The sequence below is a fragment of the Sphaeramia orbicularis genome, chromosome 8 (genome assembly GCF_902148855.1).
Source record: "Sphaeramia orbicularis chromosome 8, fSphaOr1.1, whole genome shotgun sequence".
NCBI classification, from domain to species: Eukaryota; Metazoa; Chordata; class Actinopteri; order Kurtiformes; family Apogonidae; genus Sphaeramia; species Sphaeramia orbicularis.
Genome location: NC_043964.1, coordinates 12226142 through 12254129, shown reverse-complemented (window position 1 = coordinate 12254129; position 27988 = coordinate 12226142). Strand labels below are relative to the sequence as shown.

Below are 27988 nucleotides of genomic sequence, written 5' to 3'. Positions count from 1 at the left end.
ATCTAGAGTTAAATCTTCAGGTTAAAGAAGGAGCTGAAACGAACTGGAAAAGTGTCGAATGTGTTTACAGTGTCGCCGGCTTTAGTTCTCAGAGTGATGGTTTGGCCTCAGTAACTTGTTTTTAATCAAAGTGTAAAAAAAAAATAAATATCAGTAAAGACCGAACAGAGACATGAGCTTTATTTGTGACTCTGAAAGAGGTGTTCATGTTACAGATAAAAATGGGAGGGGGGAAGGGGGGAGGAGGGGGTACACTGGAGATGTAGACTACATCGTATGGAATGTCACATTTCAAGTGGCTGGCTTGGGTTGTAGCACAAAAAGACACTTGACAGAATATAAATGGAAGATATAACGAAAGAGTATTGCATTTGATCAAGATGTCTGCTCTTGTAAACAGGCACTGAGCAGCTGTGTCATTTCAAAACAATATATTACAATAACATTTCCAGAAGTATTACTTAGTTTTGCTTAATGTATGAAAGCAAGTCCATCAGAGTACGTGTTTCTCGGTCACGTATATCCTCACTTATTTCCCCTAAATATAACTTTCTTAAGACCGCTGTCATTTTCAGAGACGACAGAAGAAGAAAACGTATGTATTGCCTTACCAGCAGGTAGTCGTATATATTGTACTGGTTCCATCTGAGCGTCATCGACACCGCAGACGTAATCCAAACATCAGCAGCTATTGTTGGCGTAAGTCAGGGATCGGACTGTGCTGAGCTTTGACGAAGATATGTCCAGTCCACTTCCTCAGCACTTTGATGACATTTAATTCAACTCATCACATGAGAAAAGGGAAAGCACGACTGATGTGTTTTCTGTTTATCTGCGTAACTGCTTTAACAGAAGGTACCGGAACGGACAATATGAGAAATAGCAACAGGCAAACACAACCATTGAACTTGTGGACCCGAAACAGTGCCGCCACTCGGGCTACGTCACTAAGTGTCTCTGTGGGTATATTCTAGCCCATAGGTGGTCCACTCGGTGCAAAACTCAGTCCCCTTCTGGCTGCATCGTCCACATTTTACTCTTGCAGAATAAAACGTACTCAGCTGTAGCAGTCTGTTCCTTTTGACGATGCAGCCACGTGGGTGAAATGAAAACCATTTGAATACCAAAGGCCATAATGAGAGGTAGGATGACGGTCTTTTAGTTTATGGTCATTCTCACAGTGAAAGCTCCTTCCACTGCAGCCTCTCTCCCCCCACTCACCCTTCCACGTGTGCTGTGTGTGAGGGTGGGTGGCAGAGAGGGCGCTGCATACACGGTGGGTCCATGCAGCATCTGTCTGTCTGTCTGTATCTGTCTGTCAGGTGAGTTCCACTGGGGAATCACCGCCACCTCAAAGGTCCTCGTACTCCAGGAAGTGGGTTCTCTGCAGCACCTTTACGTGGCGCTCGTAGATTTTGAGAGCGGGCCCGAGGCGGATAGACAAACCTGTCAATACGTCACTGCGCTGCATCAGGAGAAGAGACTTCCCGTCAATTTCCTGTATGGGAGAAAAAAAAATATGATGCTCAGTGACCGTCACACATGAGTTCATGAAGGGATGTATTTAATGCTCACAGAGGTTATTAATACAGATGAAAACTGATGGAAATAGGGGAATTAAAATAAAAGTCACGCTTTACAAAAAAAACATTAGTTCACTGAAAAGGTATTGTGTGTGTACCAAGCTAAAGTAAACAAATATTACAGGGAAAATGTATTTTGTTTATTTTCTACATGCAGTTGTGCTCATAAGTTTTTTTTTTATTGGAAAAGGAGCAAGATATCTTTGCATTAACATTCATACATACGATATCTATTAGAGTCCTTTTTGTTTTTCTTATTTTATACATACGACAGTGTCAAACAAAAAAAACAAAAAAATATATGAACTGAGTGCTTACAGTTTTGGTATTTCTCACTTAAAAAAAGAAAATCACAGCTTTCAACACCTCTGGGTTCTTTAAATATTACACGTTTATGCAAAAGTAAAACATTTGCGAAGAATAAAGACAGGGAGATTGTAAAGAAGCAATTCTTAGAGGAGTGATAGAAATTCTGGGCGGCTAAAGGATACAAACTTAATCCATTTGTCCCAAATACGGTAAAATGTATCCCTCTGGATTCTGATAGAGTAAGTCAATTTTTCCATTTTGAAAATTTGCAAGACGGTCTCGTACCAGTCTTCTAATGTTGGTGGAGTTGGCTTTAACCACCTTCTTGTGATAGATTTCTTGCTGGCTGCTAAAAGCGCCTGTAATAATTTTGTATCCTCCCTCTGTTCTAGTACTGAGACATCACCAAGATATAGATTTACAAAGTTATAGGTAACATGCACCTTGACGACCGATATTAAAGTCCCATGAATATCCCTCCAATATCGGTGCATCTTGGGACAGTCCCAGAACACATGATAATGACTGGCCTCCTTTGATCCACACTGCCTCCAACACTCAGAAGAACCATCTCTGTATTTACCCTGATGGGGTGTCTTAAAAAAATCTAACCACATTTTTCCAACAATGCCCTCCATTCTAACAAATTTGTAGAAGACCACTGAAACTGACAGATTTCTTCACATTTCTCATCTGAAATTCTTATTCCTGCTTCCTTTTCCCGTTTATTTTTTATATGAAGAGTGTGTTCATAAGTTTACATACCCTAGCACAGGGGTGTCAAACTCATTTAGTTCAGGGGCCACATTCAGCCAAGTTTGACCCCAAGTGGGCCAGACCAGTAAAATACTAACATAATGATATATAAATAATGTCAACTCCAAACTTTCCCCTTTATTTTAGAGTGAAAAAGGTAAAAAAAAAATTACATTACGAAAATGTTTACATCTACAAATGATCCCTTAAAACAGGGGTGTCAAACTCATTTTCTTCCGGGGACCACATTCAGCCCAATTTAATCTGAAGTGGGCCGGACCAGTAACATAATAGCATGATAGCCAATAAATAATGACAACTCCAAATTGTTTTAGTGCAAAAAAATGACATCCAATTATGCCAATATTTACAAACTACCCAAACAAAAAGGATGTGAATAACCTGAAAAAAAAAAGAAATTTGTTGAGAAATATAAGTACAATTTTATCAATATTATGTCTTGACTTTTCATTTATACATGTGTATTACAGATCAGATCTACAAAGGCACAAAACATTTAATTACAGGCAGAAAACTGTTAAAATTGCACTTAATTTTCTTTAGGCATCTCTGGTTTTTCATATTTGTTCAGGTTATTCACATTTTATTGTTAAAGGATAGTTTGTTAATGTAAACATTTTCATAATTTAAGGTTTTTTGCACTAAATCAAAGAGAAAAAAATGGTGTTGTCATTATTTATTGTTTATTATGACATTATTTTTGAGTTTGATGCCCTAACTTGCACTTTGCAAATTCATCCTGTGGGCCGGATTGGAACATTTGGCCCCCAGGCCGCATGTTTGACACCTGTGTTTTAAAACGATGTGAATAACATAAACAAACTGAAATTTCTTAACAAAATAGGCGCAATTTTAACAATATTATGCTTCAGTTTATCATTTACACATGTGCATTACAACTTACAGGTCAGAGTGGATCTACAAATACAAAAAGATTTAATAAGAGACATGATGTTGTAAAATTGCACTTCTTAAGACATTTCAGGTTGTTCATATTTCTTCAGGTTATTCATGTTTTTTGAGAAATGATAGTTTGTTTTAGTGTAAATACAGTAAAATTACATGAAAATGTTTACATTTATGAGGAGAAAAAATTGGAGTTGTCATTATTTATAGGTTATTATATTGTATTTACAGGTCTGACCCACTTGAGACTGAATTGGTCTGAATGTGGAACCTGAAATAAAATGATTCTTAATATGTTAGTGTAATTTTTGCATTTCACAAATTCCTCCCACGGGTCAGACTAGACCCTTTGGTGGGCTGGATTTGGCCCCCGGCCTGCATGTTTGACACCCCTGCCCTTGCAGAATTTGTGATTCTTTGGCCATTTTCCAGAGAATATGAATGATAACACAAAAACTTTTCTTTCACTCGTGGCTAGTGTTTGCTCTTTTTAAATCATACTGACAACAGAAACTATCCAAATGACTCTCATCTGAAGTTGACATATCCTAGTTCTTAATCCTCTGTATTGGCTCCTTTAACATCAATGACAGCTTGAAGTCTTTTGTGGTAGTTGTGGATGAGACACTTTATTTTCTCAGATGGTAAAGCTGCCCCTTCTTCTTGGCAAAACACCTTCAGTGCCTTTAAGATTTTGGGTTTTCTTGTATGAACTGCATGTTTGAGACCTCCCCAAAGTGGATCAATGATACTGAGGTCAGGAGACTTCACTCTTTTCTGCTTTTTGTTGCTACGAAAAGGACAGAGTTAACTTCAATGTGAAATGCTGCTGCAAAATGGACAGTCTATCCTTGATATGTACAGCAATTTTGTGTTTTGTACGTAGTCAGAATTTAGCCTGATATGTGTAGGACTTTTGAGTTACTTATGGGATCTGACAGGAATTTAGGGTAGGCTGAAGGATGGGGTAAGGGGGCGGGAGATTATGAATTAGACTTCATCCTGCTCCTTTTCAAATGTTGGACTTTCTTGTATATAATCCTTTAGTTGTGTGGTTTTAATGCTAATTCGAAATAAACAAACAAACTTTTTTAGGCTGTAGCCAATAATAGGTCGACTTGGCCTTGTGTTTTGGGTCATTGCCATGTTGGAACATCCAAGACCATCTGTATGTAAACTTATGAGCACAGCTGTAAGCCTAGAAACAAACTAAAGCACACTAATGCTGTTATCAAAAATATAAAGTCAGACTGCAGTGCTAAGTCATATAAATATAGAATATCAAACAAATCATTATGAGTTCACTGGAACAATACAACACAATACATTTTACAGCCCATTAACTCAATTAAGATAACATTAGCATTTAAACACTTAGCTAACATTATTGTCTGATGGTACATGATACAGTAGGAAAAGTGTAAATTAATTATGACCTATTTATGTTGCAGTCAGCTGACTAAGTGCTTGAAACACATTTATTATTATTATAACCTTTATTTAACCAGGGAAAAAGCTCACTGAGATTAAAAATGTCTTTTTCCAGAGTGTCCTGACCAAGACAGCAGCAGCAGAAGTTACATAAAATCAAAATCACAGCCATACATCCACTCTAAAAATATACATAAAACACAATAAAAGTCAGTACTAAAACCACACATAAAACACTAAATAAGAACATAGATATAAAACACCTCCGTTATTTTAAAAGGTACTAAAAATATAACAACAATATCCTTTAAAAGCATCTCAAAGCAGAACCCGATTCAATCAATTAGAAAAACATCTACATCCAGATTTATCCTTTTCCCATTCATTTAAAATGACTTTGAATATATTTAAAGAGACCAGTTCCTTCAGTTTTATCTCTTTCTGTAAGTTGTTCCAGACAGTAGGAGCAGAATATTTAAAAGCTTTCTTTCTCTGTTCAGTTCTGACTTTTCGAACTTGTAGAAATAACAGATCCTGGGACCGAAGACTGTAATTATTTAAGTCACTCATTAAAATTTACACCTTTTGCCATTATATCTTTTACACCATTATATCAGACAGCTAAATTCTGCTAGCAAATTGGCTTGATTCTAATACAGTTGCTCATAGTTTCATGCATGTTGTATCCATTCAGACTTTCCCTCTTCATTTTCTTAACAGGGGAGTGGTTCCATTTTATAAACCATTAAACACTAAACTGAAACTGAATACATAAAGTCAAAACAAAGTGGAATTTAAAGTATTATAACCTTGATGTTCAGCTTTTTAATGCAATGCTGGCTTCAAGGATACACTAAATGAAATGTGAAATCAACTACTGCAACCCCCAGATCATTAAAAAAACACTTTGTATTTCATAATAGACTTTTCTTTTTAATATTTTCTTCAGTGATTTTCTTTTCTTTTTCTGCAGCCTTTTCCATAAGGTTTCAAGTAAATATTTGACACTGCTCACACTGATTGATTTTTACAACTCATGACTTGTTAATTCTTCTCTGAAAATACACACAATCAATTGGCTACCGGTTTGGTTTTTGGTGTACATGTAGTGCCTCCCGGTGGCAGTACGTGGCGGTGCACTAACCTGTGTTCGAAATGCCATGGCCTGCTCTGGAAAGCCTGCAGCTGAGAAGTAACTGGCTACATCTGCCACTGTCCACTGCAATAAGTTCTGGCTCATTTTCTCCTTCTTCACAGTGCTGGTGAAAGATGAAAACAAGTTCAAAACAACTACAGAATCACTGACTGTTTTATGAATCTAAAATATGTGTGCAACATTCATGCTGAAGGGAATCTGAAGAGGATTTAAAATTAAGATTTAAGACAAAAATTGGAGAGGAAAAATGGGAAAAGATGCAGCTATGGTGGCAAACTAGGAGAATGTAATGACCTGTTTAGCAGGATACTCACATGTCATCGTTTTTACCGCCGTTCAGAAGGGTGTCTTCAGCAGCTGTGAAGGAGGACATGTCTAACTTCTTCTTAAATGATGTACCTGTGAGCAGAAACAATTAACTGTCATTAACGGTCTGCACATTCAGCCACTACAAAGCACTGAAATGATTCCTTCCTCCCTTCCTTCCTTCTTTCCTTCCCCTTGATCTTTACTGTTGCAATATTAGACAGTCGAGATGCAATGATGTTTTTTTATGGGATTTGCACGCACCACTGAGGTTTCTGAGAACAGTAAGTTTTTTGATTATATTTGCATTAAAAGCTGCCATTTTAGGTGCTGCTCCCCCTAACAAAACCATATTCAGGCACAGCATGAGTTAAATACATAGTACAGACATACAACTGCTGATCTCACAGTGAAAGCCAGCATGAGAAGAAAAACTCTGGCTTCCAACTGCATACATAACAAATTGGGTTCAGTGAAATTCACATGAACAGCACGGGGATTCACTCGTTTATCTCTGTGACAGTGCACTGCAGGACGGGAACTTTACCCGTTTTCATTCAAGAGAGAAATTTGTGTGTGCGGCACGCTAGCAATATTAACAAGACACCTTTTTGTGGCTTATTAAGAGACAGCGGTAAGGATATATATCATCTAAGCAGCACTTTTGGCAAAAGCCCTGCAGTTATGTTGGTGATGTGGTCACATGGTGATTATCCTTCATAAAAAACATGATGTATCATGCTCAAAAATGAACCAAACCTGTGTCAAGTCCACACATCCCCACCCACAAGACACTGAGTTAGAAGTGCAGAGTGGAATAAGAAGAGAGTGTTTGTAGAGAAAATGTTCAACCGTCAAAAGGAGAACCACCTGTGTAGCGGTAGCAGGCTCGTACGACAGGCTTGTGAAGCATTCAAAAAATCCCAAGCGAGCCTCAAGGCATCTAATAAGTAGGAAGGCCAAATAGCAGTCAAAGTGGTCTCTGAAACAGCTGTCATTAGTTGAGCATTTACAAGGTTTATTATAAAGCATTTCTCAAAATGGCAGAGTGCTCCTATGATCCGTCACTGAATGATGGCTTATACAGCAGCTTTAAAAAACAAACACTAACTTACCGTTGTCAGAAGGCAGGGACAGGGTCTGCGGTCTTCCATCAGATCCATTCCTGGCCTCATCCTGTTGGACAAACAAAACACAGCAAAACAAACAAAATATTTAAATGTCAGGTGGGAGTAAGAGAGATCAAAGCAGAATGAGTCATAATGTACAGTACAGGTAGTGTTGCGGTTTGTCACTGTAGAAATACAAGCTAATTACCGGCCGGGCTGCGTAGTCTGGAACCAGCTGGTCAGAGGACGGTCCGCCATCCTCCGGCTTCACTCCATCTTCTTTCTTCACATTGCTCTTCAAAGCACATGGGCTGCTAGTGGCAGAGGGGACTACTGGCTTTGTGACAGCTGCACATATAGAATGAAACATTACTGTTACTCTGTGATCCATGATTTCATATATATGCACAGTCTACATAATCTGAACTGACCTTGGGTAAGTTCCTTTAGTGAGTGTTTTAAATTAAACTTGAAGTTGTACAAAGACAACAAGCTTAATAAATGTATTGTTTTCTTTTGTGGTATTTTTTGGCTAGATGGCATGAGCTGGGAGATTTTTACAGTCAGAGCTGTGTCACCCAGAAATTAATTAGCATGAATTTCTATTTTGCATTCTGTGTAAAACTAAGTACACAGTTCAGTGAAATAATGCTGGAGCTCTCCATAATGCCATCAGGGCTGCATATTAAACTGTGTCTAGCAGTGTGAATACCTTTGTCTTTCTGCATTCCTGGGTGCTGGCGCTCTGCTGAACAGACAGCAGAATCATAAACCCAGTCATTGTGTGCGAGGGCCCTGGGGCTGGAAGGGGGCAAGGAGCTGGGCCTCTCACCAGCCTTCTGGAAAGACACACAGTCCAGAACCGAGCCAGGGACAGGGCCGCAGCCGGGGCTGGGTCCAGGCCGGGTGCCAGAGGGGGAACAGGGGGCAGAGACAGCCTGCTCAGGGGGACAGGGCACCGGTGCGTCCTCATATGTGCGGCTGGGAAAGGCTCCATCCTGCCCATCCCGACTCTCATCAGCCCCCTCCTCATCTGCATTACTGTCTGTGTCCATAGCCATAGAGGCATCAGCCTGCACAACAGCAACATGGGCAAAAAATAAACATATGCGATGCATTCACATCAGAGGTGGTGTAGAATTAAACAGACATCAAGTCAAATCATCCAAACCTTTTGGAACCTTACGGACATGGGGGTTTGAGTGGGCAAGAAACATGCTTAATTTAGTGGAAAAATGCCACTAACCATAATTAAGTTCATTATTTAGCAACTTAAACCTTTCAAGGGGACATGGAATAGCTGTCAGGACTCAGTACTAATTGCAGGCTGAGTGTGTCACATGAAAACACGCTCATACAGATGTCGCAATTTGACCGCTGTGGTGGTAAATTATTGCCTCTGAATGCTTCCGCGGTGCAGTATTCACTCCGCAGCCTTTCCCCTTCAAACCTTTTCCACCGCTTCAATAAAATGCATGTAAGTAGTTTTAACACAAGCACTCATTTCATTTGTTGGGGGGCTCGTTGTGGTGTCGACGGCTTCTGAGTAGATTAAAAAAAAAAAAAAAAAAAAATTACCTTGTGTGCGACTGCGTGTCCAAGACCCAGCACAGTCGAGCACAAGAGCGCACTAAGCCCGCCCCGCTCCGGTGGAAAGAGCCGCTTGTATGGCATTCACCCCATCGCACTGCATTTCACATAACTTTAACCGAGACACGGGTGACAAAATCCACCGAGCCCCCCTCCCCCCCCCTCCCGAGGATCTAAATCCAACACGATGTTCATGACAAACAGCCGATGTGCAGGGTGCGTCCCCGTCTTTAGAGGCCTTTGATTGATAATTCTAACATACGGGAGCACAGAAAAAAGGGCCGATGGGAGGCGTTTTGTGTTTTTCTCAAATTTCCTCCAAAGTGCGCATGGAGTTGGGGAGCCGCGGTAAAGACCTCGCCATTGTGTCTGTGCTCTTTTTACGGAGCGCTTCCCGTGGCCGAGCGCGACACACACTAACACACACGCACACATCAGGGATTAAAAAAACCCCGAGCTTTAGCAGTTAAATCGACGGTCAGATCACGCCAGTTCACCAGTCGCCTCCATAAACAGTCTTACTTTGACTTTGCGCCGGGTCAACGATTTCCAGTAAAAAAAAAAACCGTGCGGAACATACAGAGTAATGCGCCCGTTATCGGACACGTCACGGTCTACATTTGACCCTCGGAGATTCAGGTAAACCTTGATCTCCACTTGAGCGTCCGGGCCCAAAAAAAAATAAAAAAAATAAAACGTTTTTTTTTTTTACCATGACACATACGCCTTTCAGAGAACAGTGAATTTGATCTCAGCTTAACCCAAATCGGACAGGCGCATCCGCCGTGCTAGCGCTGCATGGGGCGAACAGTTTGCGGACGCTTGTGACCGCGTTTACCGGCTCCTAAATGTTTCATCACTTTGCGATTCGATGGTTCGGGCCTTGCAAAACTGTCAACAAACACTTGACAGACCATGAGAAGTGATGCCACCGGGGGTACGGGACGACAAAAGGCCATAAACAACAGCTAGATAGACGTGACCGGGGCTAAGCAGCGGCGTGTCCGATAATGGAACTAGGGGTTCGACTTTATGCTCTGCGTCGGCAATCACCCATCGCTTGAAAAACGGACGCAGTTTGCAGACATGAAGTCGTTATACCTCTACTGGGAGTTGTTTGGCACCGATATTGACCGATTTGGAGGCGCTTACACGGGGGATAAGATAGTGATGGGCATATTTTAAAGTCTTTACGGAAGAGGGGAGGAGGAGGGGGGGTCTGGACAGGAGCAGACGGTGCGTTTGAGGCGGCTCCGTGACTGTACGTGTTCGGTGTGGGAATGGCTGTTGTCGTTTTTACCACAAAAACAATGAACTCCCCAACAATGTCCCAGCGTCCCCATCAGGGGCTGTGCATCCGCGGTGTTTGAGACTTTTTCTTCCTTTACCCACTCCCACGATGAACAGTCAGCGCTCGTGCAGACACTCACTTCCGGTCCGCATCTTCAACATAAAACACAGGCTTACCCACAGCAGCCCGCATCAAATTCAAATCAGAAATCTACTGTTTTTCAACCTTTTTTGGCTCATGACCCCATTTTAACATCACAAATTTCTGGCGACCCCAAACATTCAAAACAGAGACATGTTTTTGCTCAAATTAATTTGTTTTTGATCATGTAATACTTTGTTATACTATGCTACAAATAAAGGTTCATTTTAGACGACATTTAGTCTACATAATGTATATTATTATGGACAGAGGCAGTAAAGCCAGGTGTAGATTACTGCACAGAGAGAGAATTTTATTTTCCTCGGTCAGGATATGTACAGTCAGTCCAGCTTGGATTTACAAGGCTGACAATTAATACTGAACAAACAAGAACTCAAACTATGAATTATGAAAGAGCTGCAGCATCTGAAACTGACCACAATGAACATTTGACAGATAAACAGAACTACAGTGCTTCAGTTTCAGCTTCAGAGTTTGTCATGTCTTTTATGGATTGGGACTGTCTCTGTCAACTTAACATATATTTTTTATAAGTTCTTTGAATAACGCCATTTGAATTCCAGGCGAGGTTGAAAAACACTGCATTAATCCTAGCCTACAGAATTCTCAATGGGTCTGCTCCTACCTACTAAGGTGCACTGATAAAAGCTTATGTTGCCCCACGACCACTCCGCTCGTCTGGGGAATGTTGTCTGGTGGTCCCCAAATCTTGTACAAGACAATCCAGGCTCTTTTCATGGGTCGTTCCACATTGGCTGAACATTCTACCAAGCACTTCCAGAACAGAGGTGTCCCTGCCTATCTTCAAGAAGCTCCTGAAGACCCAGCTCTTCCGAGAGCACCTCCCGTCCTAGCACTTTCTGACATTCCATCTTAAATATATTAATAAGGTCTTTCCAGGATCATCTCTGGTCCTGCTGCTGTGGTCCTGCCTCTCTCCTGCCTTCATTGTCATCACTCACTTATCCTCAACTGCATCCATGTGTCTCCCCCTACTTCCCCCCTTCTCGCCCAGTCTCTATCTCTATCGCTGTCTTTTTCTCTTCCTTTACTCTCTCTCTTTAAACCCAACTGGTCAAGGCAGACAGCCATCTTCCAGGATTCTGGGTCTGCTCAAGGTTTCTGCTGTTAAATGGAAGTTTTTCCTCGCCACTGTCACCAGTCACAAGTGTTTGCTCCTGGAGGATTCTGTTGGGTTTCTGTAAATTGGCTTAGAGCAGGGGTGTCGAACTCATTTTAGTTCAGGGGCCACATACAGCCTAATATAATCTAAAGTGGGCCGTACCAGTAAAATAATATAAATAATAGGATAAGAACTAATAAATAATGTCAACTGCAAAGGTTTTTTCTCTGTTTTTGAGTGAAAAAAAGTCAAATTCCGTAATTAAATGTTTACATCTACGAACCGTACTTGAACACAACATGAACAAATATGAACCTGAAAATTCTTAAGAAAAATCTGTGCAATTTTAACAATATTACGTCTTAGTTTATCATTTATACATGTGAATCACAACTTACAGATCACAGTGAATCTACAAATACACAAAACATTTAGTAACAGGCAGAATATTGTTAAAATTCCACATACTTCTCTTAAGAAATTTCAGGTTATTCACAAGTCTGTAAATGTAAACATTTTTGTGTAATTTTATTATTTTTTTTACACTACAACAAAGAGAGAAAAAAATGTAGTTCTCATTATTTATAGGTTATTATGATAGTATTTTCCAGCTCTGACCCACTTGAAATTGAATTGACCTAAAATGATTCTAACATCCTTGATTGTTAATATCTTCAGTGTAATTTTTGCATTTCACAAATTCATCCCAGGGGTTTTGGTCCCCGGGCCGCATGTTTGACACCTGTGGCTTAGAGACTGGTTTTGACCAACTCTGTATATAAAGTGTCATGAGGTAACTTTTGTTGTGATCTGGCACTACATAAACAAAATTCGATTGATTGATTGATTGATTTGATTGGTTTTCCCCTGTAAGTCGCTTTGGAAAAAAGCATCTGCCAAATGCATAAATGTAAATGTAAAAGCAGTATTTCATTTCATTTCATTTATTAAGATCCCCATTAGCAACTGATGATTCAGTTGTTATTCTTCCTGGGGTCTCCTCTACGTTACATTACAATTTTAAATTTTAACATTAATCTTACACCATTCACGCCCACACACACACACACACACAAACAGGACATATACAACAGCCCAATGTAATTAAAATAAATAAACAAACAAAATAAGTACTATACATTCGTACTCCTTCACCAAATAATAACTATCTGACACAAATGAGACAAACAAAATACATGCTATACATAGTATTCATTCACAGCACACTTTACGGGGATTATTATGAAAGGGCTTCCGTTTCACTTCCGGTCTAGGTTGAGTCGACACGCGCGAGCTGGATGAAACTCCCCTCCCCTCCTCTCCCCTCCCCTTCGATCACCGCGAGCCGAGTTTTGGGGCTCGAAAAGCGCTTTCTGCTGCTGCTAATGGTGGCCAGGGTTGTTACAAACCGACAGGACGCTTCAACTTTTTCGCACTCTTGTTAAAACATTCGCATCTTCAGCTTAAAAGTGCTTTCCGCGCGGCTCTAAAAAAAAACCCCGCTGTGCCGTACTCTTGGCCACACGCGCACCTTCTGTTTTTTTTTTTTTTTTTTTTTCCTCCACCTCGGCAGCGCTCGAGCGAGGTCCAACCGCCGCTCCCCGTCTGCGGCAGTTTGGAGTGCACTTGCAAATCGCTCCCCTTCACCACTCCCCACACACAAAAAAACGTTTTTCTCCCCCCGTACACACAAAAAACAACAAACATAACACACAAAAGCGGTACCTCGGTGTTTTCTCCACCTGTTAATGTATGTGGCGTGATGCGCGTGATGTGACAATAAAGCGCGAGCTGTTTTAAACATGTCTCCTCCTCGTCCTCCATCAAACCTCCACATACCTCCAGGTCCTCCTCGTCCTGGTCCTGGTCAGCCGGACCCAGTGCGCTGTCCCCGTTGCTTAAGTCGGAATGACTAGCTTCTTCCAGCCCGCTCCTTCTCGCCGCTGACGCCGTCGCTAACGTTACATCGTCCTTTTTTCTGCTTCTCCGCTGAACCTTGGCGGCGTTCCGGTAAGAAATAGAGCCCTTGTAGTTAACTTTGAGCACGGTTTGTTCTTGGATCAGTTTCTCCAGTTCCGCGCAGGTTCGGTCGGGCTCGGACCCGTGTCGTCTCCGGACCATTCGGCAAATCCTCTCCAAATCCGGTCGGGCTTTCCGCGACCGCAGCGAGTCGATAGTGTCCAGGATCCACTCGCGGTACTTGGATTCAGACATCCTCGTGCTCGGCGGTTCCGGTGCTTTCTTCTGGTTCTTTTCTTTTACCTCTGTGCGTCAGCCTGGTACATAACACTCACTGTTGGTTTTTTTTTTTCTTTTTTTCTTTTTTTTTTTTTTTTTTTCGTGAGCCGCGGTCCGAGCCCAACTGAGAAGCGGAAACCTCACCGCCGTTCGCCTGCCTGCGTTTGCGTGTGCGCTTAAGGTGGACCGACGGAGTTAAAGGGAAAAGTTTCACTCGAGAGGGTTTTTAAGGTGGAATGGGTAGTCCTGCACGGGGACGAGCCCGCGCGCAGCCCCATGTGATAGGTTAGAAAGGTGACATGTTTGACTTAAAGAGGCAGAAAAGACATGGAGTTCAAGGATTCAGCACAAATTCAGCCAAAGTCACCAAGAAAACTTCATTATATCAAAATGGGGGAAAAACAACTGGGACTTCACATCTGAAGGTTCGGTTTCTTATGTGATGCTTAAACAGCCACAAAAAAATATAACCCAAGTATCTTTTAAACCAACATAGTCCATTTAGCCATTAAAAAGATGACATATTATGTCTTGTGTTTGTAATAAGTTAGCAATTCATACAATGTGTTTTATATAACTAATTATTTAGAAATGTATCCATCTAAAGATAATTGACAATTTAAACATAATTTTATTCAATTATAATTAAAAAAAACCCTAAAGTCAGTTTAATCAAAATGGAGGAAAAACACCTGGAACTTCACATCTGAAGGTTCTGTTTCTTATGTGATGCTTAAACAGCCATAAAAAAATATAATCCAAGTGTCTTTTAAACCAACACAGTCCATTTAGCCATTTAAAAAGATGACATATTATGTCTTATGTTTGTAATAATTTAACAATTAGTGCAAAGTGTGTTTTATACTACTAATTATTTTGAAATCTAAACATAATTGACAAATTAATTGTCATTTTATTCAATTATAATAAAACCTAAACTCAGTTTAATCAAAATGGAGGAAAAACACCTGGGACTTTACATCTAAAGTTTCTATTCCTTATGTGATACTTAAATAGCCATAAAAATATTAATTCAGCTATATTTTAAACCAATATAGTCCATTTAGCCATTAAAAAGATGACAAATTATATCTTGTGTTTGTAATAAGTTAACAATTCATACAATGTGTTTTATATAACTAATTATTTAGAAATGTATCCATCTAAAGATAATTGACAATTGAATCATAATTTTATTCAATTATAATTTGAAAAAACAAACAAACCCCCCCCCCCCCCAAACTCAGTTTAATCAAAATGGAGGAAAAACACCCAGGACTTTACATCTAAAGGTTCTATTTCTTATGTGATGCTTAAACAGCCATGAAAAAATATAATCCAAGTGTCTTTTAAACCAACATAGTCCATTTAGCCATTAAAAAGATGACATATCATGTGTTTGTAACAATTTAACAAGTAGTACAAGGTGTTTTATATAACTCATTAGAAATCTATCCATCTGAACATAATTGACAATTTAATTGTCATTTTATTCAATTATATATATAAAAAAAACCTAAACTCAGTTTAATCAAAATGGAGGAAAAACACCTGGGACTTTACATCTAAAGGTTCTATTTCTTATGTGATGCTTAAAAAGCCATAAAAAATATAATTCAAGTATCTTTTAAACCAACACAGTCCATTTAGCCATTAAAAAGTTGACATATTATATTTTGTGTTTGTAATAATTTAACAATTAATACAAGGTGTGTTTTATACAACTAATTATTTAAAAAATCTAAACACAACTGACAAATTAATCGTCATTTTATTCAATTATAATAAAACCTAAAGTCAATTCAGTCAAAATGGAGGAAAAACACCTGGGACTTTACATCTAAAGGTTCTATTTCTTACATGATGCTTAAACAGCCATAAAATATTAATTAATCTATCTTTTAAATCAACATTTAGCCATTAAAAATGATGACATATCTAATTATTTTGGAAATCTATCTATCTAAACCTAATTGACAATTTAATCATCATTTTATTCAATTATAATGATAATACCTGAACTAAGTTTCATCAAAATGAAGGAAAAACACCTGGGACTTCACATCTAAATGCTTTTTTCTCATGTGATGCTTAAACAGCCATAAAATATTAATTCAACTATCTTTTAAATCAACATAGTCCATTAGGCATTAAAAAGATGACATATTATATCTTGTGTTTGTAATAATTTAACAATTCATACAATGTGTTATATACAACTAATTATTTAGAAATGTATCCATCTAAACATAGACAATTTAATCATAATTTTATTCAATAATAATAATAATTTAAAAAAAAAAACCTAAACTCAGTTTAATCAAAATGGAGGAAAAACACCTAAGATTTCACATCTAAAGGTTCTGTTTCTTATGTGATGCTTAAACAGCCATAAAATATTAATTCAACTATCTTTTAAACCAACAGTCCATTTAGCCATTAAAAAGATGACACATTATATCTTTTATTTGTAAAATTTTAAATGTGTTTTATACAACTAATTATTTAGAAATGTAACCATCTCAACATAATCGACAATTTAATCATCATTTTATTCAATTATAACAAAAATAATACCTAGTTTGTAATATTTATGTGCTCTATTTTAAATTATACTTTTTAAAAGCTGATTCTTTAGAAATCTACATTTTAGATGTGTATGATTTTACTGCATTATTACACAAATGAACCAATCAAAATGGTTGATTATGTCTCTCGTGGACTGTTTGTCCATATTGTGTCCAGGTCCACATGTTGTCTGGGTTCATGTTGGAACTGAATGTCGTGAACATTGTAAAAACCAAAGCCAAATTCCTTGTCTGTGTTCACATACTTGGCCAATAAAGCTGATTCTGATTCAATACATGTTTAAAAAACTTAAACCAATCTCCCTTTTGTTGCCTTGTTTACATTTCAGTATCAATATTCTGCGTTTATTACCAATATAATCTGTGGGGCTGCAAAATTAAAAGCCAACATTTAACAAAATTGACTGTGGTCCCATAATAAATAGTCTCATGAAACTTAAGGATGACACTAGACCAGGGGTGTCAAACTCATTTTAGTTCAGGGGTCATATTCAGCTAAATTTGATCTGCAGTGGGCTGGACCAGAAAAATAATAACATAATAACATATAAATAATGACAACTCCAAATTTTTGTCTTTGTTTTAGTGTAAAAAAACAAAACAAAACATTAAATTATGAAAAATACTTACTTTTATAAACAATCCAAAAAAAAGTGAAAAAACTGAAATTTAAATTAAAAAACCTAAGAAAATTTAGCGCAATTTTAACAATATTATTCCTCCACTTCTCATTTGTCCATGTGCATTATGGATCAGATCTACAAAGACACTAAACACTGAAGAACAGGCAGAAAATGGTTAAAATTGTGCTTAATTTTCTTTAGACATTTCAGGTTGTTCAAACTTGTTCAGGTTATTCACATTTTAGTGTTACAGGATAGTTTGTAAATGTACATATTTTCATAATTCAATGTTATTTTTGCACTAAAACAAAGAAGTTGTTGCTTAAATCAAGATTTTTTTTTTTTTTTTACTTAATTGAAGATTATTATTATTATTATTATTATTATTTGGCTTAATTGAAGATTTTTCTTACTTAACTAAATAATTTTTTGCTTAATTGAAGATTTTCTTTTTACTTAATTGAAGAACTTTTTGGCTTAAATCAAGATTTTTTTTTTTAACTTAATTGAAGCTTTTTTTTTTTTTTGGTTTACTTGAAGATTTTTTTTTTTACTTAATTGAAGATTTTTTTTTCCGTAACTGAAGATTTTTTTTGGCTTAATTGAAGATTTTTTTTTACTTAATTGAAGATTTTTTTTTGGCTTAATTGAAGATTTTTTTTTTACTTAATTGAAGATTTTTTTTTTACTTAATTGAAGATTTTTTTTGCTTAATTGAAGATTTTTTTTTTTACTTAATTGAAGATTTTTTTTGCTTAATTGAAGATTTTTTTTTTTTTACTAAATTGAAGATTTTTTTTGTCTTAATTCAAGATTTTTTTGCTTAAATTCGAGATTTTTTTGGCTTCATTGAAGATTTTTTTTTACTAAAGTGAAGATTTTTTTTTGTCTTAATTCAAGATTTTTTGCCAAGTGAGATTTTTTTTTGGCTTAATTGAAGATTTTTTTACTTAATTGAACATGTTTTATGGCTTAGTTGAAGATTTTTTTTCTTTAATTGAAGTTTTTTTTTTTTTTTTTTTTTTTTTGGCTTAATTCAGGATTTTTCCTTAATTCAAGCTGAAGGTTTTTTTTGTGGAATTTCTTGTTTTCTTTCTTGTTTTCTGTTTTCTGTGGAATTTTTGCACTTGGCAAAACCATCCCAGGGGCCGAACCGGACCCTTTGGCGGGCCGCATTTGGCCCCTGGTCCGCATGTTTGACACCCCTGCACTATATAATGTATGTGATTGCATTCTGCTGTTTTTATGGCTTAGATCTACTTGTAAACATTTGGGTAAATAGGCCACTACTGTCAGCTGTGATTAGACGAGGAATACACAAAGAGATAAGTCAATATGTATTAAGTGAGATAGTCCCGTGGTGTATTTTTACTGGTCATTTTGCTGATATGTCATCTTCAATGTGTCCTATTAATTATAAATGTCATGGATGGACCTACTCTTCTCTAATGTCATCTCCTTCCTCACAGTTGCTTATGAAAGGCTCTCTGGACCCTCTTAAACTACAAATACACAAGTGATGCAGATGAATGCAACGCTAACAAAAGGCGTGCACTGGGCGGGAAGAGATTTGGAAAAAGGGTGCTGAAGGCTGACTGGTAATTGATCCCGTACTGTGACAGGATGAACACAACACTGCATTATTCAATTGCACCTGCCAGCCTCTTAAAACATTCACAATAACAGACAGGAGGACAGTGAAAATAGAGAACCCACCATTACCTACCAACAAATATGTCCTTCTGATCCGCACAGAAGACAAGCTAAAACTGTAAATATCTGTTTTTTTGTTTTGTTTTTACCTCCGCCAGAAGGTATTGTGATCGCTTTGCTTTGTGTGCGTGTTTGTTTGTTTGTTAGCAAGATAACTCCAAAAGTTATAGACAGATTTTCAGGAAATTTTCAGGAAATGTTGATACTGGCACAAGGAAGAAATGATTAAAGTTTGGTGGTGATCGGGGGTTGGGGGTTGGTCCAATCAGAAGGAGGAGTGGACTCACATCATCAGAATGAACACAAATAAAGGAAAAAAAACTGAACAAAATGCACAAAAATGACCAAAATACAGAAATTAAATGAACACAAATGAAGGAAATGAACAAAATGCACAAAAATGACGAAAATATAAAAATTAAATGAACACAAATGAAGGAAATAGTGAACAAAATGCACAAAAATGATGAAAATACAGAAATTAAATGAACACAAATGAAGGAAATAGTGAACAAAATGCACAAAAATGACGAAAATATAAAAATTAAATGAACACAAATGAAGGAAATAGTGAACAAAATGCACAAAAATGATGAAAATACAAAAATTATATGAACACAAATGAAGGAAATAATGAACAAAATGCACAAAAATGAAGAAAATATGAAAATTAAATGAGCACAAATGAAGGAAATGAACAAAATGCACAAAAATGATGAAAATATAAAAATTAAATGAACACAAATGAAGGAAATAGTGAACAAAATGCACAAAAATGAAGAAAATATAAAAATTAAATAAACACAAATGAACAAAATGAACAAAATGCACAAAAATGAAGAAAATATAAAAATTAAATGAGCACAAATGAAGGAAATAATCAACAAAATGCACAAAAATGATGAAAATACAAAAATTAAATGAACACAAATAAGAAAAATAATGACAAAATGCACAAAAATGAAGAAAATACAAAATAAAATGAACACAAATGAAGGAAATAATGAACAAAATGCACAAAAATGAAGAAAATATGAAAATTAAATGAGCACAAATGAAGGAAATAATGAACAAAATGCACAAAAATGAAGAAAATATAAATACTGAACAAAATGAAGAAAAATGAAAATGAATATAAAACACAATGAAGAAAATGAAGAAAATATGAAAACAAAACACACAAAAATGAATATAAACAAAATGAAGAAAAATGAAGAAACAATGAACAAAACGAACAAAAATGAAGAAAATATAAAAACAACATGAAGAAAAGTGAAGAAAATAATCAACAAAATGAACAAAAATGAAGAAAATATAAAAACAAAATGAAGAAAAGTGAAGAAAATAATCAGCAAAATGAAGAAAAATGAAGAAAATATAAAAACAAAATGAAGAAAACTGAAGAAAATAATGAACAAAATGAAGAAAAATGAAGAAAATATAAAAACAAAATGAAGAAAACAATGAACAAAATGGGGGTGGGGGGGCAGATCTCTCTTGGTGAAGGTCTGCGCTCTCCGAGTGCTTTTCTTGTTTTGTTTTTTGTTTTTTTGAGGTGGCTTTGCATATGAAAAGCAAGTTTGAGAATCGGGGGTGAAGTGAGAGTTCACATATAACCCAGACATTTTAGTCTTTAACAAGTAAAACTTTATTGGAATGATACATTTTGCAAAATATTACTTTATGTATATTTTTTTTTTAACATACTCATTGTGTTCTAAGGGTATCTGTCAAGTTCTCCAGAGGGTAAGATAGTTAAGACTGTCAAAGGCAAGGATATACAGTATTGTTTCCCAAAAGGTACAATAGACTACACAATCACTGTACCCAGGTCATGAGGAAAAGATTAATGTTGTGTTTTTGCTTTTTTTGTCCTTTTTTTGAAAATACAATTAGAAAATATGAACGCAAAACATCTCAGATGTAAAAAGTGTTATGTTTTAATGAAGAGTGTGTTGAAACATGATTAAAATAGAAGGCAAACACAGGAGAAAAAACCCAGACGAGCACAGAGCAGCTGATAGTGTTTAACTGATAGAGAAAAAAAAAACAAAAAAAAACAAAAAAAAAAGAAGATTTCAGAGACAATTGACAAGAGGTGGTGTGCGGGGAAATAAGCGGTATGATGGCCTCAGTGTCTGTAGTGGATCAAGTGGCGTTGCCTTCACCGCACCAACTGTGATCTAGTCATTTGTCAGAATAAAAAAAAAAAAAAGAAAGAAATTCTACTATATGTGCTCTCTTCAAAGCATTACATTGTGTTTTAGGCTCAAAAAATTAAATAGATTAATGTGGCATGTGCTTTACTATTTGCAAAAGACCGGACACGTTGGTTGGTTGGTTGGTGATCCACTGGTGACAAATCAAAGGTTAAATAGCAGTGAGACTGTCTGCGGTGGAAACAGTGGTTTCTCAAACATGTCTCAGGTCCAGGGGATGTCTTCGCCGTTCTTTTACTACATGCAAGAAAACCAAGCTCACCAGAGACACGTGTTTAAAAAAAAAAACGAAAAAAAATACACATCATGTTCCTAAACGGCACTGAAACACCTCCAGACAATTTAAGACATTCAAAAAGGTAATCCTGCGTTTGACCTCAGTTACATTAAGAGACTGACGGAAAAAAGAAAAGAAAAAAAAAAAAAAAGAAAGAAACTTACCCACCCTACTGAAATCATTTAGGATCGAAAACATTCTCAAAAATGTCATGTTACAAGACTTTATGACAAAGATCGATGCACATCAAACAATTCACAGAAGCATTTTTCAGTGAGATGGACAAAGTCTAGCACCTAGGGCCTATGGAGAGTAAAAGGGGGGGGGGGGGGGGCGCGCGAAAGCGAACATCCTTCATCAAACCAAAACAATGTTTTCAGTCAACAAACCAGCAATAAGATTTGGTCTGCGATTGTCTTGCATCCACAGAAATAAACTTGGCAAAAGGGAACAGATTTAGGACAGCTTCCTTTAGTTTTAATGCGTTTCATAGAAAGCTGGAAAAAGAAATGGAAACAAAAAAACAAACAAACAAAAAAAAAAAAAGACTCCAATTTCAACAGTCCTAGAAATCTGGTCGGACTGTGAATCTATGTGAAGGTGTTACATGTAAGGGTATATACAAGAGAAAAGGGAAGAAAAAAAACTCATCCAGGTGAAGCACAAGTTCAGTGACAAACATCAGCAAAACTGTCGCCCTACGCTCCAACAACGAACAAAGCTCTGAACCGCTTTCCGAAAAAACAATTCACGTGGACTTTATCCGTCTGCAGAAAAAGAGCGGCCGTTATAAGCACGTTATTCACAATCTCGGGGGGGTACCTCGGCACAAATAAAGCATTAAACGCTCTGTCCTCTTGTCTTTAAAAGTGATATTGTACAAAAATAACATGCACATTTTGTTGAAACGTTTTGCTACCTTTTTTTTTTTTTTTTTTTTTTTTTTTGCGTATTAAAATCCACCACCGTCAGTTACATACAGAAAAACTTTTGCAGTTTGCTCTCGGTTTGCAAATTTGGCAGAATTTATTCATCGTCTGTTTATTTATGAAACCTTAAATTGAATTTCACAGCTATGAGACAATGTTGAAAAAAGATGGATATTTTTATGTTCTCTATCATATATATATATATATATATATATATATCAATATACATGTATAAAGGTACTATGAATTAAATAAACAATAGTCAGGAGTGTGACCACAATGTTAGTCGCTGCCAAATCACAGCTTTTTAACCCACCCTTGAGCACTAAATAACACACAAGCACAGAGATTGACATAAAAAGGACAAAATGATCACCGATAGGATTTTTATTTATTTTTTTTCTTTAAAATGCTCTAATAAATTCAGCTAAGAGACAGACTTAAATGCAGACCTCAGGTTTTACCATCTCTCGCAGGTCCGGGAGTTAAGACCTAGATGAAGTTTACTGTGATAAATCATTTTTCGCTCTGATCAAAGAGGTCACCGCTGCGTCGACTTTGCGAGCGGTGAGTCATCTACCCGATAATCACGCCGCATTGAGCAGATAAAAGGCAGGTGCAGAAGAGTTTTTCCAACGTTCAAATCTAAACGGCCGCAAAAAAAAACAAAACAAAACAAAACAAAAAAAAAAACGCCGCTGTAGCCAAAGCTCTGCACCGATGCTTTCGACACAGTTTTTCCAACCAGTTGGCATTATGATAGGCACATCTGTTGGACTTGGTATTGCTTGGACAGATTCGGGATGGAGAGATGGAGGGAAAAAGGGGGGAAAACCATGTGTGTGTGTGTGTGTGTGTGTGTGTGTGTGTGGGGAGGGGGGGTGTTGAGAAGATAACAACAATCACTCTTTATAGAAGCTTGTAGAGAGGGGCCCGTTGGAGATAAAAACAAAAAAAACAACAAAAAAAAACAAACAAAAAAAAAAACAAAAGCAGCCTAGCAGATTCAGTACCTTAACACAAAATCAATGCCTCAACCTGCAAAGACTGAAAACATGTCATTACACCATCAGAGATACAAGCGTTACTGAACAGCCACAACCTGGGCCTGTTCTCCAGCCCCTGCCACAAACACAAGAGAGAAAGGGCGGGGGGGTGGTTGGTTGGTGGTGGTGGGGTATAAAATGAATCGGTAACAGTTGAGAAACAATCAGAAAAAGGCAACACTGCTGGTTCTGTTGGATCTGTCTTCACTTTTGCCTACCTTTCCATTAGAAGGGAGGGGGGGGGGGTTTACATTGTTGTCGTCATTACAAATAAGCAAGTCAGCAGTCCACACTAGGGCTTCCCCGTCTTCAGACCCCCTTTTTTTTTCTGTCTAAATCCCTGTCTCTCTTCCTTCCTTCCTTCCTTCCTTCCTTCTTTTCTCTCAATCTCTTTTTTTTTCCATCTCTCTTTCTCTCTTTCTACTCAAAGGTTTTGGAACCTAGAACTCGGCGAACTCCTTTGCACATTTCTCTGTGAAGGAGACTCGGATTTCTTCTTCCTCGTAGTCGTCGAAGTTGCTTGTGTCGCCAGGGCCTTTGCACTTGGGAATAAAGGGAGCTTCCACCTGAAACAAAACGGGATAATCCAGTCAACATCGGCGGGGGTGGGGTGGGGGGGTGTAAAAGCAACAGCACGCATCATAAGCCACCGACGGAACGGCTCCCAGGAGAACAGTTAATTAAAATCACATTTATATTCATTTACACTTGTCTACACTTGTTACTTAAAGTCAACTCATCTATTTTTTTCTCTCTGATGACAATGGAGGAGTAATTGTTTTTTTTTTTTTTTTTTTTTGTGAATATCTTCTTGTTATTTGCTTTCCTGAACCCTACTCATCTATTTCTAATTAACTTCCTGGTTTACCACATCTCTCGGTATGAATTTCAACACTCAGCAGAGGGTTTATTTTGCATTCTGTGTCGGTAAATAAAGTAAAACTGATACTAAAGTTGTCTTTTTTTTTCGCTAGTGGAAACCATGAAAGTGTTGCTGAATTAAAAGCATTCAAAAGTATTTTTGAACATTTGACCTAGCGCCAAAAATAATAATGCAAATTAACCAATGTTGGAGGTAATCATTGACATATGCCAGGATGAAAAAATCAAATAATATGTGATCCACTTTTTTATGTAGTATATTGAAAAAATTTTTTTTGTGTTTTTTGCATCCAAAAAAATGGTTTGTTTACATTACAAACACAGCATTTAAAGGGTTAAAAAATGTGACAATTATTGAGTATTTAATATTTTTATTTACGGCTCAAGTTGATGAAATAGAAAAAAGTGTAAAAGAATTAAAAACGAACTGTATGAAAATTTTTTTGTCATTATTCCACAAGTGTGCCAAAAAGGCACACTTGGTGCTTAGTAGGGTCCTTAGTGGACGGGATACTGGAGGGTTAAGTGTTGTCGTCGTTTTTCTGTCCTGTTAACTATCAACCCTACTCATCTATTTCTAATTAACTTCCTGATTTACCACATCTCTCGGTATGAATTTCAATGTTCAGTAGAGGATTTATTTTGCATTCTGTGTCGGTAAATAAAGTAAAACTGATACTAAAGTTGTCTTTTTTTGCTAGTGGAAACCATGAAAGTGTTGCTGAATTAAAAGCATTCAAAAGTATTTTTGAAGATTTGACCTAGCGCCAAAATAATAATGCAAATTAACCAATGTTGAAGTTAATCATTGACATATGCCAGGATGAAAAAATCGAATAATATGTGATCCACTTTTTATGTACTATATTGAAAAAAAATAAATTTTTTGTGTTTTTTGCATCCAAAAAAATGGTTTGTTTACATTACAAACACAGCATTTAAAGGGTTAAAAAATGTGACAATTATTGAGTATTTGGTATTTTTATTTACAGCTCAAGTTGATGAAATAGAAAAAAGTGTAAAAGAATTAAAAACGAAGTGTATGAAAATTTTTTTGTCATTATTCCGCAAGTGTGCCAAAAAGGCCTTACTGGACGGGATACCAGAGGGTTAAGTATTGTCGTCGTTTTTCTGTCCTGCTAACTATCAACCCTACTCATCTATTTCTAATTAACTTCCTGATTTACCACATCTCTCAGTATGAATTTCAAAGTTCGGCAGAGGATTTATTTTGCATTCTGCGTTGGTAAATAAAGTAACATTGATACTAAAGTTGTCTTTTTTTGCAGTTGTCTTTTTTTGCTAGTGGAAACCATGAAAGTGTTGCTGAATTAAAAGCACTTTCTGTGACTACTGTGTTCGTGCTGTTTTGTTGTCAGCGATTTTATTCAAATGCAGTTTTACTTTTTTGTCATATTGAGTAATTATCTTGAAAATCTCCTGAAGGGAAGGTTGAATTTGTTTGGCTTGTACTCAAATATCAACAGTTTCCATCACTAACATCTAAACTAAAATTTATTACTGGAATATATCAAGGCTGTTTATTAACCCATAAAGACCCAGTGCTACTTTCATGGCAGTTCCCAAATTCATTTTTATTATTATTATTATTTCAACAATTATTATTTTCCCCCTCTCTCTTTCTCACTTTCATTCACACTCCCCTTCTTCCCCTTTTCCCTATCGCCCCTAATCAATCCATATTGATTAGTTGCTCTTTACATTTATTATCTTTTCCATTGCAATAAGATGTTGTCATTGTTTGTCATTACTCTGTTGTTGTTTTTGGTTTGTTTATTTGTTTGATTTTCCCTTTGTTTAAGTGTTGTTGTTTTTCTGTCCACAATGTCCTGTTAACTATCACTAAGATAGAACGATAGAACGATAGATAGAACGATAGATAGAACGATAGAACGATAGAACGATAGATAGATAGAACGATAGATAGATAGATAGATAGATAGATAGATAGATAGATAGATAGATAGATAGATAGATAGATAGATAGATAGATAGATAGATAGATAGATAGATAGATAGATAGAATGATAGATTGAACGATAGAACGACGGAACGATAGACAGAACGATAGAACGATAGATAAAACGATAGATAGAATGATAGATAGAACAATAGAACGATGGAATGATAGAACGATAGATAGAATGATAGAACGATAGATAGATAGAAAAGGCTGTTTTTTAACCCATACAGACCCAGTGCTACTTTTGTGGCAGTTCCCAAATTAATTTTTCTCTGTATTTAACCTTTCTTATGTGATTTATCGCCATTTATTGTAATATTTTCCTCTTTATTCTGGGTTTTTTCAGTAAAAATCAAGTATTTTCCGATATTTAATTCACTGATCATGTAGATGTTCATAAACGCTCAGATTAAAGTGGAGGGTTATTATTTTAGAAATACACTAAAGTGAAGAAAAAGTGACTTTTTCTGTCTAATATATCAATAACTGAACTGTGTCCATCCACTGTCATTGATCCAACTCCGTGGGTTTTACTGGTGAATTAATGTTGTAGAAGATGACAGTGTTTCCATGGTAACTACGGACCCTCTGAACGTCCAAATGGGTCATATCTGATGACCTTGAAAAGACGAAAAACTATTTTACACCAATTATCTACATGTATTGATAGGATTAATGGATCAACAGGTATTAAACACTTCAGATCAGTAGGTGCTTTTGGTCGCCAGTGGCTGTTTGGGTTTTTATGGGTTAAACTGAAACGTAACTTTTCGTATGTATGTATGTCTGTGCTGCGATTTGAATTTTCACATAATTGTGTTTTAATGCATCTGTGCGCGGTGATGACTTAATTTTCCTCTTGGGATTAATGAAGTCAACTCTATAAGTAATTTACATTGTCAGCACTCATTACATGTCGGCCTGCCCTTGTGGGGGGGGGGTCTGTCCTTGTGAAGTGTTTTACTCCTAGGTTGGAAAGCTTTTGACAATTTTAAGTGTAATTACAGGTTATGGAAATTAACATGAGTGGAAGCTGTTTCACATCTTTCCACAGTCTGAATGTTAAAATATATCTGAATCACACTGTACTGACCAGGTTTGATATAAAGACATGAATCAATGGAAGATGTTTCAGACCAGGGGTGTCCCAGGCAAAAAACTAGACCACCAAAGGTTCTAACCTGGCCCACGGGATGAATTCAAGGGTGTCAAACTCATTTTAGTTTAGTGTACTTTTGTAGATCCAATATGCCTTTTAAAATAATGGTGGTGTTTTATATGCATGTTCTTATTTTAGTGTTTTATTGTATGGTTTTAGAACTGACTTTTTTTGTGTTTATATGTATTTTTAGTGTGGACGTATGGCTGTGATTTTTATTTTGGGTAACTTCTGCCGCTGTTGTCTTGCAGGGTTCCTACAGGTTTCTACAAGTTACATTTAAGACCTTTTAAAGACTACTTAGAACAGAATTTAATGCTCATTTCACAGCCTACTTTCAGGCCATACTGGCAAAAATTCATTGACTCCTAGAATTTAGGAAAATTTCCTTATTTACTCCAATGCCTTGATTCCCACCGTTCTGAGTCATTTCTCACCTGGGGCTGCAAAGTTAACGATAACTGGTTCCTAATTTCAATATAAATTGTCGGGATGGAACAGGTGGAACTGCGTCGACTAATGTTACTTTCTTTGCAGTTTGGACACATTTAAACATAATACAGCAAACAAGTTTATGGCAACATAAC

At 36.9% G+C, this 27988-nt stretch overlaps 2 protein-coding genes across 4 annotated transcripts in view; both read right to left on the bottom strand.

Moving 5' to 3' along the window:
* Nucleotides 1-161: 161 nt before the first annotated feature.
* samd1a (sterile alpha motif domain containing 1a) lies at nucleotides 162-14136 on the bottom strand. Of its 2 annotated transcripts, XM_030142084.1 has the most exons (8): nucleotides 14078-14136; nucleotides 13583-14041; nucleotides 8290-8650; nucleotides 7786-7925; nucleotides 7584-7644; nucleotides 6477-6561; nucleotides 6151-6265; nucleotides 162-1498 (listed from the first exon to the last, which is right to left on the bottom strand). In XM_030142084.1, exons 2-8 carry the CDS (start codon nucleotides 13955-13957, stop codon nucleotides 1352-1354), a joined length of 1284 nt encoding a protein of 427 aa, XP_029997944.1. In that variant the 5' UTR covers nucleotides 13958-14041; nucleotides 14078-14136; the 3' UTR covers nucleotides 162-1351. The 2 variants fall into 2 exon arrangements, with proteins under 2 accessions (XP_029997944.1, XP_029997945.1); XM_030142085.1 differs by lacking the exon at nucleotides 14078-14136 and having other exon boundaries at nucleotides 13583-14069.
* A 9643-nt stretch (nucleotides 14137-23779) lies between these two features.
* prkacaa (protein kinase, cAMP-dependent, catalytic, alpha, genome duplicate a) overlaps nucleotides 23780-27988 on the bottom strand; it is a 36630-nt gene continuing 32421 nt past the window's right edge. For both annotated transcript variants that reach the window (XM_030141409.1, XM_030141407.1), the window contains exon 10: nucleotides 23780-23942. In XM_030141409.1, the coding sequence (XP_029997269.1) occupies nucleotides 23817-23942 (126 nt within the window). In that variant the 3' untranslated portion in view covers nucleotides 23780-23816. The remainder of the gene's footprint in view (nucleotides 23943-27988) is intronic.